The 16858-nt window shown below is 46.4% G+C and overlaps 1 protein-coding gene across 2 annotated transcripts in view; it reads right to left on the reverse strand.

Annotated features, from left to right (window-relative positions):
• The window catches only part of col7a1l (collagen type VII alpha 1-like), a 41193-nt gene that overhangs the window by 4723 nt on the left and 19612 nt on the right, over positions 1–16858 (reverse strand). For both annotated transcript variants that reach the window (XM_086058792.1, XM_086058791.1), the window contains 52 exons: positions 16504–16575; positions 16381–16413; positions 16066–16137; positions 15932–15991; positions 15810–15845; positions 15664–15744; positions 15480–15515; positions 15358–15402; positions 15193–15255; positions 15045–15080; positions 14789–14815; positions 14611–14646; positions 14493–14537; positions 14327–14365; positions 14197–14250; positions 14099–14131; positions 13955–14020; positions 13833–13877; positions 13724–13759; positions 13613–13639; positions 13473–13544; positions 8369–8431; positions 8271–8288; positions 8170–8205; positions 8051–8089; positions 7936–7971; positions 7715–7864; positions 7561–7641; positions 7367–7495; positions 7194–7301; positions 7054–7098; positions 6318–6380; positions 5904–5954; positions 5260–5301; positions 4840–5115; positions 4732–4767; positions 3714–3740; positions 3580–3639; positions 3113–3238; positions 2973–3044; positions 2752–2787; positions 1996–2055; positions 1876–1920; positions 1755–1790; positions 1646–1681; positions 1497–1553; positions 1354–1425; positions 1220–1291; positions 1066–1101; positions 911–991; positions 721–828; positions 594–656 (listed from right to left, as the gene is read on the reverse strand). In XM_086058792.1, the coding sequence (XP_085914918.1) occupies positions 594–656; positions 721–828; positions 911–991; positions 1066–1101; positions 1220–1291; positions 1354–1425; positions 1497–1553; positions 1646–1681; positions 1755–1790; positions 1876–1920; positions 1996–2055; positions 2752–2787; positions 2973–3044; positions 3113–3238; positions 3580–3639; positions 3714–3740; positions 4732–4767; positions 4840–5115; positions 5260–5301; positions 5904–5954; positions 6318–6380; positions 7054–7098; positions 7194–7301; positions 7367–7495; positions 7561–7641; positions 7715–7864; positions 7936–7971; positions 8051–8089; positions 8170–8205; positions 8271–8288; positions 8369–8431; positions 13473–13544; positions 13613–13639; positions 13724–13759; positions 13833–13877; positions 13955–14020; positions 14099–14131; positions 14197–14250; positions 14327–14365; positions 14493–14537; positions 14611–14646; positions 14789–14815; positions 15045–15080; positions 15193–15255; positions 15358–15402; positions 15480–15515; positions 15664–15744; positions 15810–15845; positions 15932–15991; positions 16066–16137; positions 16381–16413; positions 16504–16575 (3174 nt within the window). The remainder of the gene's footprint in view (positions 1–593; positions 657–720; positions 829–910; positions 992–1065; positions 1102–1219; positions 1292–1353; positions 1426–1496; positions 1554–1645; positions 1682–1754; positions 1791–1875; positions 1921–1995; positions 2056–2751; positions 2788–2972; positions 3045–3112; positions 3239–3579; positions 3640–3713; positions 3741–4731; positions 4768–4839; positions 5116–5259; positions 5302–5903; positions 5955–6317; positions 6381–7053; positions 7099–7193; positions 7302–7366; positions 7496–7560; positions 7642–7714; positions 7865–7935; positions 7972–8050; positions 8090–8169; positions 8206–8270; positions 8289–8368; positions 8432–13472; positions 13545–13612; positions 13640–13723; positions 13760–13832; positions 13878–13954; positions 14021–14098; positions 14132–14196; positions 14251–14326; positions 14366–14492; positions 14538–14610; positions 14647–14788; positions 14816–15044; positions 15081–15192; positions 15256–15357; positions 15403–15479; positions 15516–15663; positions 15745–15809; positions 15846–15931; positions 15992–16065; positions 16138–16380; positions 16414–16503; positions 16576–16858) is intronic.

Below are 16858 nucleotides of genomic sequence, written 5' to 3' on the forward strand. Positions count from 1 at the left end.
TTTTGCCATCACTACACAATACTATGCCGTGAGATAGCACCAAACATACGGACGTGAATTTATCAAATATTTTTGGGTCACATTTTTTTGCTTGAATTCAACAAACATTTTGTATCAGTATAATGCAGACATACGGATACGCGTGGAGATGCGCACACGGCCTTAGTAAGCTCTTCGCAGAGGATAAGGAATATCTGCATGTGAGAACTGTTATATTGTCTGTCCACATGTTTGGCTCTCTGTGTTTCCCACACCATGTTAATACTTGGGCGGGCCACTCAAGTAAATTGGTCACCACCCAAGAAGTTTTCCAGAAAATCTATTAGTTCACCGTCACTCACTTGTGGATCGTGAGGCTAGAGGACACGTAGTAACAGGACTGAGACCCACCTCCCGTCCAACCCCCCTTGACATCCCTCCCGCCGGAGTCCACCCACCCAAGTAGATTTCAAATCTGTGGGAAACACTGGGCTTCTACTTTTTAGTGTTCTGTTGTGTAAAGGGTTAGAACACCACAACACTGATGCTATTCGTTAGCCCATCTATGCCGTTCTGCATTGTTCATTAGCATGAAGCTAAGATGGCAATTTTACCTTTCGACCGGCGAGTCCATTCAGGCCGTGTATGCCAGGGATGCCAGGTGAGCCTCTGTCCCCCTGTTGAGAAACAATTTCAAAACTGGTCTCAGAGCATTTGTGACTGGTGAACTCAAAGACGAACCTTTTCACCACTGAGACCGGGGCTCCCGAAACGTCCTGGGATGCCCCGGAAGCCCTTCTCTCCCTTGGCCCCATTATCTCCCGCTGTTCCTGTTTCTCCTGGATCCCCCTGCAACATGTAAAATAAACCGGCGTGATGCTAATCGTGACAATTTCACAAGATTCTAACCAACATGCTTGTGGACCTGTACCTGATTACCCTTCTGGCCTTGCAGTCCCATGTCTCCTTTGTCCCCTTTGGTGCCATTCACGCCATCATTTCCGGGGCGCCCCTTAAAAATGACATCACACATACCCCTAACACCTCATCCGGGCTGGTGTATAAAACATTTGTTGTGGTTTTTACCATGACTCCAAAGTCTCCTGGTTCTCCTGGATCTCCCTGCACACAAATTGTTTTACTATTTCAATATTCCATTTGCGTGCGGCATAACGGCTAAATGCAGCTTCAACATGCTTGCTTTTCTCAACTTTGTGACGTCACAGGAGGCTTTACAAACCTTCTGACCACCTGGTCCTCGAGTGCCAAAGCGTCCCAAAGCACCTTTGGTACCCGCATCACCCTTCAAGCCCTGGAAACGAAAAAAAAAAAATCCTCATCTTAAATTGAAGGAGAAAAACATTTTCCTCATACCTTAACTCCGGGTGGCCCGTCCTCGCCCTTCTCTCCTTTATCACCATCAAAACCCGGAGAGCCTGGCTCACCCTGCAACAAACCCAATCGAGGACATCTCAAGCATGTTCTCAGAAAGCCCGCAAGCGGAAGAAGGCTCTCACCGAGTTGCCTTTGGCGCCCTTGAATCCACGAGGTCCATGAATTTGAAGTGCACTCCCCTACAGTGTGGAATAAAACAATGGCTATTATTACATACACACACAAAAAATGTTTGACGGTGGCTCAACGTGCCCCAAAAAAATAAACATACCCGTTCTCCTCTGATTCCTTGCAACCCACGTTCACCCTGGAGTTACACATTAAAAAAACCCCACCATGACGCCAATGACAACTTTGTATCTGTGGAAAAGGACTTTTACCTTGACACCTTTGAAACCACGTAAACCTTTGGAGCCCTAAAAACAAGCAGCAAGTAGATTATTTCTAAAAGTGGACATTGGCTACAATTAAGCAAATCAAATGCAAACCCAAAGTGCTCACTACAAGTCCTGGAGTTCCTTTCACACCTGGGGCTCCTTGCTCACCCTGAAACAGAATCCAGGAGAGGCGTTTTCACCAACAGCATAACAGTGAGTTGAAAAAATAAGAAATAAATTGTACCCTTTTGCCAGGGAAACCCGTGAAACCCCGAGGCCCCGCCTCTCCTTGAATACTTTCACCCTACAAACAGAAGCAATTTTTTTTTAATTCTTAAATTCTTACTAAGGATGTCAAGGGATTATTATATATATATATATATATTTTTTTATCATAATAAATTGCATGACTTCAATAGTTAACTCACAATTAATCGCACATTTTATATCTGATTAAAATGTACAGTAAAATGTACAATAACAATTTTTCCGAAGTTTTCATTCTCTTGTTGACATTAAAGTGGAAAAATGTTAAACTAATAGAAATATGGCTGAATCTTTTAGTCAATGATAAAGTAATTTCATAATTCATAAAATTTAGTTACAATTAAAAAGATGTACTGTGCTGTAAAAAAACGAGTTTGATATTGATTTGTGTTGGTCATTTTTCTTCCACTAGATGGCATAATTGTATTTGTAAGACTGGTTTTCTTTTCATATTAAGAGCTATCTAATCTTTAACATGAAGTAACTTGTGAAATTCTGCACATTTTTAAAATTGTAAAAATACAACTTGACCCCAGTCTCCACTGCTAAATTTTTATGTAGATGCATCTGCTGCGTTGCGACTGGAATTACCCCCAGTGCAATACAAGTAAGGGGCGGTCAATCGTGCATAACAAAAAATTAGTGGTGTTAAAGGAATTAAAATTAACTCAAAATGAATGCACTCATTTTGACACCCCTAATTCTTACTATTATTTACTGAAATAATACTTACCTTTACTCCTTTCACTCCAGGTAGACCAGGAGATCCCTGTATCAGAAAAGAATGACGTCAGAAGAATTGAGCAGAAAATCATATTTTGCTTCAAAACCTCTTAAGTAACTGAAAAATGTCACTTCAATTAATTTTTGTATAAAATGCGACTGAGTTCCCATGTGAAGAACCCAAATTTCAACGACATCAAAAAAGCTGTAAATACGACATGCAATGCTCACATCAGGTCCCGGTGCTCCTAGAAGTCCCGCACCTCCTGGCATTCCATTTTTCCCCCGTTTCCCTCGCTCGCCCTGCATCAGTGTACACACAGCAAACATGAGCTTCTCTCTCATCGCAGCGAGGTGACATGGCGCCGTACCTCTCGGCCGGGCTCTCCGGGGTCTCCCGGGGGGCCTTTGATGCCCGGGGGGCCGTGGATGCCAGCGCTGCCGCGGATGCCTTGGATTCCCTGAGCGCCCGGCGGACCCGCCTCTCCCGGTTCACCCTGAGTTGATGAGTCAGAGTTGCTTTTATTTGAATTGCTTTAAAATTAAAACAAACAAACACATTTTATGACCTTTTCCTCCAAAGAGCATTTAAACTTTCTGAAAATAAACAAATACTTTTTACATCACTGGTCATGATTCAGCTGCCAAATGCTTTGAAATAATTGCTTTCCAATTATATGTTAAGATCACACGCAATGCCTTAACTGAGTCACTCAGCCAATTAAATCCCCTCAAATTAAAATGGCAGCTAGATGCAAAATTAATCAAAGTTGAAGTGATTCTGTTCTCATTTTTTTTTTGTTAACCCAAAAAAATAGAAATAAAGTAGGCATGTCACCTTGTTGCCGGGTGAACCGGCTTGGCCCTCGGGCCCTCGGTGGCCGATGCCTGGCTCTCCCTAAACACATGACCTCAATGATAATCTTCAATGTTGAATAATGGATCACATCCATGCGAGCATATATAGTGCACCTTTTGTCCCTTCTCGCCAACGTCCCCCTGCAAACATCAAGAAGACAGAGAGCACCTTGGGGTTGGTAAAAGTGAGCAATGTGAGGGGAATAAACGCACTTGTCAACGTTGTGCAACAAGGGGAATTATTCATGTGTGCGCTTCTTTAATCTAGTCAGCATCAAAAGAGCAGGAAGGCCGGACGGCAGCCAGCTCTGATGCAACATGGAGAATGTGGGCGAGGGGTGGCGGCCATATGCTTACGTTTAAGGGGACGCTTCCACAATAGTTTGTGTGCGTCTTCCCAAACTTTATTTGAAAGGGATAAGAGACATAAGTGATGCAATAAAAAAAAAAAAGAGCTGATGAGTGTAATAAAGCAAGCTGATGAGTTCCTTCTGCACCAAAATCAAGCATTTGAGCATGTTTTTGCCTTAAATACATTCAGACTTTCAATCTTGAGGCTACATAATGCTGCACAGCTCCCGCGTAGTGAGGCGGAGTTATACCACACTACTAAGACAGCAGAGTTGCTCAAAAGCCATTTCCAACATTTTGAATTGGTTAATAATTTGAAAACAATAAATAACACGCTATGTGCGCACTGAGCGCTTGTATTGATTTGTAAAAAATAAATAATTTAATTGACCATATTTGGACATACATGGTTTCGGTATTCTTCAAATCATCTTGCTGAGAATCTTTTTTACGGTGCTAAAACCATGTGCACGTATATTAAACCAAGTTGAATCCAGATCTGAACCTAATTGTGCTGCAATGTAAATGTAATTGTACGCATCGTGATAAACCAATTCATGAGATCACCATCATCGATGAGAGCACCCAGCATAGTAAAAAAACAAAAAACAAAAAACAAAAAAATATTTGACATTATCAAGACATCATATTTGTGTTCTACCACAGGAAATGTGACATTAAGTAGGCTTTACTTAACATTGATAATTAATCATCATTGGGATCATCATTGGGTGCTGGTTTCATATTTATGAAGCTATTAAAACAAATTGTGTTTATTTACCTTTGGGCCTTGAATTCCGTCCTCACCTGGCTGTCCCTTTACAATACAAGACGCAAATAAATGAGCCCGTTATTTTGAACATACTGTAGTATGCGCGGCGGCCAATACCTTGAGGAAAAAATAGTCAGGATGATACGGGTAAGGCTGGCCACCGCCTTCCTCGTCCGTCCTCTCCATCTCAGTCCTCTTCCTCTCCCACTCCTCCCTGCCTTGTCTCTCCCTCTCCAGCTCGACCTCCTCCTCCCGGTCCACATCTTCCTCCCGTGTCTCCCGGTCTCCACTCCAATTCTCATCATCGGGCCCGGGTCCCTCTTCTGCACTTCGTGCCAGCGGACCCCTCTCAACATGTTGCCAGTTTATTCCTCGAATGTCCGAGTTCCTTCTCTACAAAGTCATCAAGGCAAATTTATGTTTTAGCCCTGATCATATTCAGATCAGTTTACGTGCGTGAATCATAGTGCAGTCACTTAAACTGTTTATTTGCTTTGTATATCCTAGCGCCACCACCTGGTTGATTGAAGCACTTACCTTTGAGTCAGACCAGTTCCTCTTGACCCTGATTGGTGGTACCTACCAAGTGCCCCGCAAATGCTTGTCAGCAAAATATTGAGATACCGAAAATGTGACTTGTGTGTGTAAAGAAAAGAAGCCAGAGACTGAGTTTTTTTATATATATATTGAGAATTTTCACCAGTGACAATCAAAGGATAGTTTACATAATTGACATCCATGTTTCAATAAATAAAAATAACACAAAAAGTAAATGTATAAAGGTGTGACATGTTTTTTTAAATTCGATATGTATCTTTATAAATATAATATATAATTATATATAATATATTATAAGTTGTAAGTGACATCGAAGGCTCCTGTTCCCACTTTAATTGCATTTTCCATTGTTGTTGTGTTCCATCATTACAATTCTATAGCCCACAGTCTGTAATTAAGATACATCCTGTTTCAAAGATGAAAAAAACTAAAGGAGAGAGAGAGAGGAAAAAGGTACTGTTACTATTGTTGCATTGAAGCAAATGTGTGTGCTCATTCCTTTCAGGCAAGCTTTCAAATCATGCTGCGGGTTTCATGCTTTAACACATTCCGGAGGTTAAAACCACACTGTTTGTTGCAACTGGTGAAAATTTTCAAAATTTTCAAATTCAAGAGCTTTGCACCTTTTCTGCTTCCTGTGTGGCGATGGGAGGAGATGGCAGTGACACTTCATCCTGTTTTCGGCGTAAAAAAAAAGTTAGTTAGTTAGTCATCATGCTATCAAATTGAGTCAAACCTTTTTAATTCAGTGGATGAAGCAATATAACTAATCTGCTGTGACTTCTGAGAAGCAGGTGATAAAAGCATTAAATCCACTTTGTATTAAGACAACAAGTGCCCAACGACCAAAAGTTAATTGAACTATCACAACACAACAACTGCATGGGCTGCTAATTATTAATTCAGGAAGTAGGTGTGCAATTAATCCACTCCTTCCCAGAGATGATGTGATTAAAAGGCCGTCTGACAGGCCCGTTAACGAGAAGGCGTCTGGACGTCATCCAGCGGCACTTCAAGCTTCAAATGAGGCCGCCTACCTCCACTTGCTCGTCGTAATCACGGGCGTCAAGAAGCTCCGGCGACTGCTCGCTTTCGCTTGTCTGAGAGGAGATAAGAGGAGAGATCGTGTTTTATTATTGTCGTTCGGAATTTGTGATTTCAGCAGGGAGATGGAAAGCGACCGCCACTGAGCATTGAAAAGCAAATCATGGACATCACACGCGTGCATTCGGAATTAAATTACCTTGAGGTTTTTTGTGTGTCATGGTAGGACAAGCAGAGGTTAAAATAAATAAAAGTGTTTTTTTTTGCAGGGTTGAATAATTTCAATTATTAAAATAAACAAGACACAGGGGAGATTGATTTTTTAAATAAAAAAATGATAAAATTAACAAGAAACCAAACTAAAATGTATTTAAAAACAACAACAAATGTCTACATTTGCTATGCTAATTGTATGCAAGCTCAATCACTAACTCAACTGAATCAGGATTGGATCCAGATTGATGAATTAGGCACACACAAAAAAGAAAGAAAAAAAGAAAATCCAATTTAACATTTTCAGACTTGAATTGACTTGTCAAATCAACAATTTTTTATTTATTTATGGTTAAAACAAAAGAATTCAAGGTGACAAAATGCAAGCCTTGGTTGGCGTCTTCTCATATTTTCGTATTCAAGCAGTTATTTGTACACGCATCCAGCTTTGGTAATATGGTGTTAGTGAGTCAAAGCCAGTGTGAGTGTGACTTGAGCGTGTTCAGTCTCATTTACCAGGAGATGCGTCTGCTTCGAATGTCGTCTTTTGTTTCCTCTGCCCTGGTTAGCAGGCGCGACACATGGGAAGAGCCAGTGTTAACCAGGAGGACTTTGAAGTAGGGCTGCATGTTTCTCCACATATGACTGACATTTACCTTGCCACGTTCCCTGTTCTGCCTCTTATGCCCTGCGCTTTTCCTGCCCGTGTGACCGTGAGTGAGCGGGAGCTTCTGGACGACACTTCCTGGTTGGGCGGAAACCGTCTGCCAAAAAAACCCACAAATGTAGAAATACTAGAATAGATGTTCATAGTTACTGTACAACTTACCTGAGTCAGATTTGTGTTTGCTAAAGTTGTTCCGTTCATATTCTCATTGAATGTCCCGCCAAGAGACTCCTCCTTGTTTTTCTGTGGCGTCCATAACGTTGGACCCTCTGTAGTTTCATTCCACGAGTCCTTCAAGTGGGGAAAATACAGTCAATGCATGTTGTAGTCAGCCTGTTCTATGGAGTGTGTCTTACAGGCTGCGTAGGTTGGTCCAACTCAAATTCCTCAATGGCGTCCACGAGCGGCCGGCTGGATAAGTCAATCTTTACAGAGCTCTGTCGAAATGACGCAACCAGATTTCAAGAAGCCTCTTGCAGTGCATAAACAGTGCAAGCGGAAATGACGTACTGCATATTCAGTAATGGCGTTGGAGGTTTGCAGATCTTCATTTCTCGTATTTGAACTTTGCTTGTTTGTCTTAGCGCTCCCGAGTGTGTGAAGCAGCTCCTCTACGCCGTCCTGCAGCAGCCTGTCAATCAAAACCTTCAACAGAGACAGCTGGGAAACAAGCAAAACATATCAAGCTCGGAAAGGCCAAGAAGAATTTGCAGTTTGGACTGTGGACACACCTTGATGCCATACGTGTCAAACATCTCTTCGATGTCCTGGAGGAGAGAAGCACAATCATGTTGCTGAGGGACTTTTCAGTTCAAACAAGGAGCAAGAACATAGCTTGGAATGCACCTTCATTTCCAGTGATTTCCCAGAGGCTCCGGCATCACCCTAGTGAAGAAAGATGCTGTGTCAATGACTTAATATACTTTACTTCCATTTCATCTCCATTTGACTGGGACTGATTGTACCTTTTCGCCTTTTATGGCCATATCTCCTTTATCTCCCTGCAGTAAAAAGACAAAGTAGAAAATCACAGACTGCATTTACGCTAACCCCATTTGCGTGCTACCTTCATTCCTGGCGAGCCCTGAACACACAAAAGAAACAAGAGAGATTGGTTTGGGAAATTACTAGCACACAGCAGCAACCACTGGGCCAGATACTCACAGTAGCTCCTGGGGGACCCATGGGCACGGGAAAGGCCTGGCGGATTTCATCGATGGTGGCGCCCTGTGAGTCAAGTCAGTTGAATTCAATGCAAAAGACCGCAAGTTATCGTAGTTCTATTTATCCCTCCCGACTGCCAGATGGCGGTGCTTCAAGCACTGAATGTTCCCTTCGCGCATGCGCAGTTCGAGTAATGCATACCAAATTAGTCACCTGTGACCCCTGAGTGACCCTAGAAGGGTATAAGTACCGGTGTCACCCGAGGTTTGTTTCCTCTTTTCTTCTTGCGTGTTTACATACGACGCAACTTCGAAGATTGAAGGAATTCTCTTCAACATCTTGACCTCGCCGCTGTCAGCCTTGTGACCGAGTTAGTCGGAGCTGCGTGGTTCGCCCTCCGAAGGCTGCGGCGACTGTGTTTTTTGTTTGACGTCATTGCGACGTGCTTCTTTCGTTTGGGACCGTCTGGTAGTGTACTCTAACCTCCCATAAGGTAAGGTTTTTGACTCCTCTTTATCCGTTTTGCCAGGAATTTCCGCGTTTGCTGCGGTGTAACTTATTTTTTGTGCGGTTAGCGCCCCTTCTCCCGGCTTGTTGGTGCCTGTTTCTCCGACGGAGTTGCCAGTTAGTTGTTGTACTTTTTTGTTTTGCCTTTGCTGGTGAAGGCAGCATCCACGTCTAAGGCTTACGGCGTTGCACTTCTCGCTCAATTGATTGACTGTCTTCTTTTTTTGCGTGTCCCGTGAGCAGTGCGCACCTCGCATGTGCTGTGCAGGTGGCGTCTGCGCCCCTTCTCTCGGCTTTGCTTAGCGCAGCTTTGCTTGTCATCGGGTGCCTTCTTGCTCTTGTGCGGCTACTAGTGCACGTCTCGCATCTGCTGTGCAGGTGGCGTCCGCGCCCCGTCTCTCAGCTTATTGCTTCTTTTAACGACTTGCTGCTTGCCCCAACCCGCGCGTCAGCTGCTCGGTGTGCGAGCCCCCTTCTCTCATCTTACCGCTGATCACTTTGTATTTGCGATGGAGAGCTCCCATTGCTGTGTGGACTGTGGTGCCCTCTTTGAAGCCTCCGATGTCCTGGATGATCGCTGCCCAAGATGCCTCGTTTTCGATCGAGTTGGAGAGACTCAAACCTTGTGTGGGGGACCCCAGCCCCCTGGGTCAACTTTTCTGTCCCTGCGTCTCAGGACTATTTGCGGGAATTGCAAGCTTGCTGGAGGGATCCTGGGGCTTTCTCCCGACTTTCTGCTGACGGCCGTGCTTTAGCGGCTATGCATGATGCTGCTTGGACCGGATGCGTGATGTGGAACCAGCTGTCGCATCCCTCATTGGGTCTCCTGATAAGACCCTTCGGCCGTCTGTGCGGTGTTCTTGACCCCAATGTTGAGTGCCACGACGACATTCTCACTCAGGCCTATAACGCTGGTCGCATCGGGAATTTCTTGGCTCACCTTATGCTCGTTCTCTCTGCATCTCTGCAAACGGACAGCCTGGATACTGCTGTGTCCTTAAGTGACGCGGCCCTCCAAAATTTTGCCCTTATGACCAGGGAGCATGGCTGGCTGATGTCCTTCCTGGTGCAGGCGCGCCGCCAGGTGTGGCTGGCGCAGTCCCCCTTGACGGAGTCCTCTAGGAGGGCTTTCCGTAGTGTTCCTGTGGAGCCAGGGCAGCTTTTTGGTTCGGCTGCAGTGGGGGCGCTAGAAAAGACTATTAGGGCCCATGAAAACAAGCGACAGCTTTCCAGCCTTAGTAGGAGCCTGCCTCAGCCTACTGGGAGTTAACCGCAGTCCTCCCAGAGGCGTGCTGTGGACTTTCGCTCCACCGCCCACTTACCTTGCAGGCAGCCCCGGGCTGCAGGCCCCACCCACCATCCCTCTCGGGTCCATAGGGGCCGGAGAGCCAGGGACTGAGGCCTTGGGGCCGGCCGTCGGCCACTTTTCCCACCAGAAGCTCAGTTACTGGGCTGCTCGCGCTTCCGACCCGTGGGTAGTCTCCATCTTGACCCACGAGTACAAGCTGCAGTTCTGACGCCGGCCCCCTATTTCCTGTCGGGTCAGGGTGACCACCATCGCAGATCCGGCAAAGGCCTTGGCACTGGACCAGGAGCTGTCCGCCCTCCTGGCCAAGGATGTGATCGAGGCCGTGGATCTTGTGGCACAACCCGGGAACTTCTACTGAACGTACTTCCTTGTCTCAAAAAAGACCAGCGGATACCGACCGATACTGGACCTGAGGGGGCTCAACCGACATCTCAAGGTATTGCCCTTCCACATGTTGACCACAAACAACGTCTTACAGAGGGTCGCCCGAGGGGAATGGTTCACGTCCATAGACCTAAAGGACGCCTACTTCCAAGTCCCCATCGCACCTCGACACCGTCTGTTTCTCCGTTTTGCCTACAGAGGCCGTCACTGGCAATTTTGCGTGCTCTTTTTCGGGCTCTCCCTCACCCCATGGGTTTTCACTCGATTTGTGAGGCTGCTCTTGCGCCCCTACAGTCTCCGGGCATGAAGGTGCTGCCGTACCTCGACAACTGGCTCCTATGCGCGCCGTTGCGAGCTCAAATGATCCAAAATACCTCCGATCTCCTGTCGCATGTGGCCCGATTGGACATCAGGGTCAATCTGACAAAGTCCTCTCTGATCCCCTCTCAGAGGACTGATTATTGGGGTGACCTTGGACACCACAATTATGAGGGCTCACCCGTCTTCTTGCCGGGTCGACGATGCTCTTCGCCTCCTCGTGCTCTTTCGGGAGAACAAGCTGCTGCCTTTTGTCACCCTACTTACGACTTTTGGGCACGCTGACAGACGTGGTCCCGCTGGGTCTGCTGTCATTGTACCCCCTGCAGAGGTGGCTGAACGGCTTCCACTTGCACGCCAAGTGGCACCGTCACCGGAAGCTCAGTGTATTACGTCGATGCCTCCTTGCCCTGACACCTTGGAGAGACCGAGCATTCCTGTTAAGCGGCGTCCCACTGGGCGTGGCCCCGGGCCGCTGCGAGGCAGTCACCACGGGTGCCAGCCTTGCGGGCTGGGGTGCTGTTTGGCAAAACGGGATGGCTTGGGGACATTGGTCTGTGCGCGACAGGGTCGATCACATCAATGTACTGGAGCTGCGTGCAATGCACCTGGCACTCATGCACTTCTTGCCGTACCTAAGGGAAAGGCATGTACTCATACGGTCGGACAACACCACGACAGTGTTTCACATACGCCACCAGGGCGGCACCAAATCCGCCTGGCTGTTGCAGATCTCCTAGGATCTTCTCGGGTGGGCTGCCTCCCGCCTGGCCAGTCTGCGGGCCGTCTATCTGCCGGGTGATCGGAACGAGCTTGCGGACTCTCTCTCTCCCGTCGGGGCCCTCCTCCAAGAGAGTGGCGCCTCCACCCGGAAGAAGTGCACATGATTTGGAGTTACTTCGACAGGGCGGGAGTCCATCTCTTTGCCTCCGAGGACTCGATCCACTGCCCCCTTTGGTTTTCCCTGAGGGAAACCACCAGCCCTCTGGGTCAGGATGCGTTGGCCCAACCGTGCCTCTTCTACACCTTTCCACCGCTCCCTCTGATATGGCGGATGCTTCAAAGGGTTCTTCAGGAGGGGCACACGTTTTTTCTGGTGGCCCCCTTCTGGCCGGCCCGGACGTGGTTCCCCCTGCTCCGCCGACTGTGCTTCGGCGAGCCGTGACGTCTCCCCAACAGGGAGGATCTCTTGTTCCAACAAGGAGGTTGGATTTGGCATCCCAACCCTTAACACCGCCGCTTGTGCGTTTGGTCTCTAAAAGGCTCGAACCGCTGCTAACCAGCTGTGCATAACCGGTCAGGTGGACCATTCTTAATGCGAGGGCACCATCCATTCTGCTGCAGTATGCCAACAGGCGAAAGTTGTTTGTGGTGTGGTGTGGAGACCGCGGGGCGGACCCCGTTTCATGTTCGGTTCCCGCCATCGTGTATTTCCTGCAGTCTCTCCTGGATAAAGGCCAGGTCTCCTTCTACTCTGAAGGTGTATGTGGTAGCAATTTCTGCTCAACACGCTAGAGTCAACGGCAGCACGCGTCTTCATCCCTGCCCTGCCCCTCGGGTTCCGCCGTGGGATCTACATTTGGTGCTGGACGGCCTATGCAGGCCTCCCTTTGAGACCCTGGCGGAGGCAGACCTTCTGTGAGTGTCCCGTAAGACTGCATTCTTCGTCGCCATTGCCTCCGCGAAGCGTGTCGGCGAGCTGCACGCATTGTCGGTTAGCCCTGCATGCCTGCGGTGGCACCCGGATGGTGCCGGCGTCACTCTGTGGCCGAACACCGCCTTCGTACCCAAGGTGTTGTCTGGCTCTCGTTCTAACCAGCCTCTACGGCTTGCACGCTATATACCTCCTTCAGGTGAAAGCCTTGAGGTGCTACGTTGACGCTACGGCGGGCATTCGTATGTCTGCTCAACTTTTTGTCTGTTCTGATGGTCCTGTCAAGGGTTCCGCTTTCTCCAAACAGCACTTGTCTCACTGTGTCATGGATGCCATTCATCATTCCTACCTGGTGTCGGGCCGCCCCCTGCCGTCGGGGTGCGCTGTCACTCCACCAGGAGCGTTGCCACGTCTTGGGCCGCTCAGAAGTGTTCCTCTGGAGGAGATCTGTGCTGCTGCCTCGTGGACGGCGCTGAGCACTTTCTCCAGGTTTTAAAGCGTGGATGTCGCCTCTCCCCATCCGCTGGGCATGGTCTTTGGTCCTGCTGGGGCTTCTCAGCGAGGTTTGTGTCTGGCATTCCTCGTGACTACGCCGGTATTAGTCAATCAGTGCTTGAAGCACCGCCATCTAGCGGTCGGGAGGGACGAAATAGAACTTAAGTTACGACTGTAACTATGGTTCTATAAGTCCCAGACGACCGCCAGAGCGTCCTGTCACTCGGAATTCTTCTGTTCACATGAGAAGATTCCGTAGGAAACGAACCTCGGGTGACACCTGAACTTATACCCTTCTAGGGTCACAGGTGACTAATTTCGTATGCATTACTCGAACTGCGCATGCGCGAAGGGAACATTCAGTGCTTGAAGCACCGCCATCTTGCGGTCGCGCGGGACTCATAGAACCGTAGTTACAGTCGTAACTTTTGTTTTACCTCTGCAGTGACAAGGACCTGCTTCCCGGGCAAACCTGGTGCTCCTGGTTCCCCTTTGCTGCCATCTTGACCCTGCAATTACACAACAAGACTCAAGTTTAGCTCTTTCTGCCACCTTATTTAAACTTGCAACCACTTACGTTTGACCCTGTGTCGCCTTTCTCCCCCTGGAACAAGAGAAAAGTGTGAATTGCCACAAAAAAAAACATTTATATATATTTTTTTTAGTTCTCTGTGATACATGTGGGGACCTTTTTGCCTTCTTCCCCTTTTTGTCCTCCCTCTCCCTGCAAAAGGAAAATTGTGTTAAAATTGAATCGCAAAAACAAGCCCGAGTTGGTATTCAGAAATGTTGCTCACATCTTTTCCAGGGAGTCCTCGCTTGCCGTCAATACCACCTTTTCCCTGGAAAGCAAAGAGAATAATCAATAAACACCTTCCATGAGACGCCTCTCATGTAGAAGAATGATATTCTAGTTCACCGGAGTTCCCGGTAATCCTGGCATTCCGGCGATCCCGATCCGACCCTGTTCACCTCTCTCGCCCTTCTATCAAAAGCACATAGAGGACGCAATCAAACTGCGAGTCTTAAAATAGTTTGCTCATTACTTCTTTTGGAGACTTACCAAGCCAGGCTCTCCTTTTGGTCCCTGCTCCCCCTGCAGTTAAAATAAAGTTAATGTAAAGAAAGTGGATGCGTGGGAAAATAAGAGGTTGATATGACCTTTTCGCCTGGTTCTCCCGGAGTACCATTTAGACCGTCTTTTCCGGAACCACCCTGCACACAGTCATGCATACACGTGTGTTAATGCTTGTGACAATATGCTGGCGTTCTACGAAATTTGGACACCAACCAGAGAGGATCCCGGCAGTCCGGGTTTACCTTCTGGACCCTGTGAATAAACGGACGATATGAAGTTGGAACATTGATTGTAGTCGTTTTCACACAAACTTTCAATGGCTCCTAAGAGGCGAATGTAGTGTATAATTCGTTACAACAACAGAAAATGGGAGGCTCACTCTCGGTCCGGGCAGGCCGAGTTCTCCTCTTAAGCCTGGCTCGCCCTGATCGAAACAGGATAAGAGGTTTTACAGGAGACACGAGAAGAATAAATAAAAGTGATATCGATGAAGACACCTTGATGACTCTGGCGAAGATATTGTCTCGTACCGCCTGGCAAAAAGAGCAAAGAAAAGATTGAGAGTGTTCATTTCTTGTTTGGTGCGTTATTGTCTCGACTTAACGAGCGTGAGCCTGTTAAACATGACTGGACTGATGAGAAGCTGTCATACACGACAATAAAAGGATTGTTTACTTGAGTTCCCGGAGGTCCAGGCTTTCCCTTTGTGACGACAGCAGACGCGCACACAGAGAAAGATCAAACCGTTAACATCACATCAATAGGACGTCACGTGTAATATTTGCAGGGAATAGAAGGTGCACTGAAGAGTGACACACACACAATAAAGGCAAAAAGAAAGCTCTCGAGATAGCGATCACAATGACAAAACAAAGCAGCGAATCAGAACAACAAGACCAAAAAGCATTATAAACATAAACAGCACACGCACCGGCTCGCCTTTGTCGCCTTTTTCTCCATCACGCCCCTACAGGAAGACAAAGAAATTTCATTACAAGTAATCATGAAATGTTAGCAGCATCCACAACTGACAGTTACACTCCAAAATGTTTTATTCTTTTAATTGTAGAAGATCTTACAGGCAGGCCATGGTTTCCTATATCTCCTTTCTCTCCTTGCATTCCCGGTCGTCCCGATGGGCCCTAATGGAAAATTTCATCAAACATGAACTAAAACAATATTTAGTTGACTTGATCATTTTTATTTCTGTGATTTTGTAGAAGCCTGAAAGGTAAAATAAGTACCATCATTCCTGCGTCACCAGATGCTCCTTGTGGTCCTTGTTCCCCCTGTGGAATACAAAATTAGTTTATTAAAATATTACATTTCAGCATGCTACCTTTTTTTTTTGTGACTGGCACGGCACCTTTATCCCTTGTTCTCCTTTAACTCCAGCTTCTCCCTACACACAACAACAACACTTGTTATAATGCATGAGAAATAATTAACATCCTAACAATTATACAAGGAGAAAAAAAAAATGCTTTTGTGAAGTTAATAAATTCAACGACTGGTATCATGGCTGTGACAGCCTCATGTGATTTACTTACATCTTTACCTCTTAATCCTGTTTGTCCAGGATTTCCAGGTGAGCTAGGATCCCCCTTGTCACCTTTGGAGCCGTCCTGCCCCTGTTCAACAATTATTAGGATTAGTTTTTTGAAAATGGCTGCTTTACATTGATTGTTTTTATTACCTTTGGGCCTGGTTTTCCAGATAAACCTACATTTCCCTGTAAATGATAGCAACAGAATAAAAACAAAAAGGCAAAGCATGAATGTATCAATAAAATGGTCGATGAGTTATATAGGGACTTACCCGTTCGCCGTTTTCTCCCTTTGGTCCCCCTTGTCCTGGAATCCCAAAACCTGGACTTCCCTGCAGGCACACATCAATTAAACGACAAGTACACATTCCCAAATATCACATTGAATACTTTTTAACAATGCAACCTTTTCTCCTTGGTCTCCTTTTTCACCCTTTATTCCCAGAGGGCCCGCGGGACCGATTGGACCGATGTCTCCCTGTAGGACGGTAAATGTGACACATCAATCGGCGACTTTTCAAAGGCAAAGTGGCGGCTCAGAAAGGGTTGCGCTCACTGATTCATTCAGTCCAAATGCACAAAGCTAATGAGAGAAAATCCTAATTGTGTTTGATTGGCGGGCCCAAAGGAGAACCCATCGCGCTTACGTGTTCCAAAACAATAATCACAAACCCTTTCAACTGATGATACGTCTTCATAAAGAGCATCAACAAGTACTCACCGGGATGCCCTTTTTGCCGGTTGGACCAATAATCTGTTAAGATGGGACACAAATACAAGAATACCTAGTGCTGAAGTTTGACTAATAAGCCAATTTTTTTTCTTTAACAAAGGGTGGACTTACACCCTTGGCGGTGTCTCCAGGGGGTCCTCTTGGACCCTCATCTCCCTTTAGGCCAATTGGTCCTGTCGGTCCCTTGGAGAAATAATAAGACATGTAGCTTTTACGTTATGCATGCATTCAAAACAATACACAATAAAAAACATTGAGCATTGTTATATTTGTAAAGGCTTCTGCTTCCAAAATGTTTGTTACTGATTTTTAATAATAGCAATTGTTGGTCAATGTTACACCTTTGCAAAGCAAAACATATCTCAAATAAAACAATCTTGTTAGCTGATGCAATTAGCGGTTATCTAGTAGACCTTTTCAATAGGCTTTAAACAAAGAGGGTATTAAAGCAAACGGGTAGATAGCA

Source organism: Leptonotus elevatus, chromosome 17 (assembly GCF_054856555.1).
Source record: "Leptonotus elevatus isolate MCC_2025b chromosome 17, RoL_Lele_1.0, whole genome shotgun sequence".
Classification (NCBI taxonomy): domain Eukaryota; kingdom Metazoa; phylum Chordata; class Actinopteri; order Syngnathiformes; family Syngnathidae; genus Leptonotus; species Leptonotus elevatus.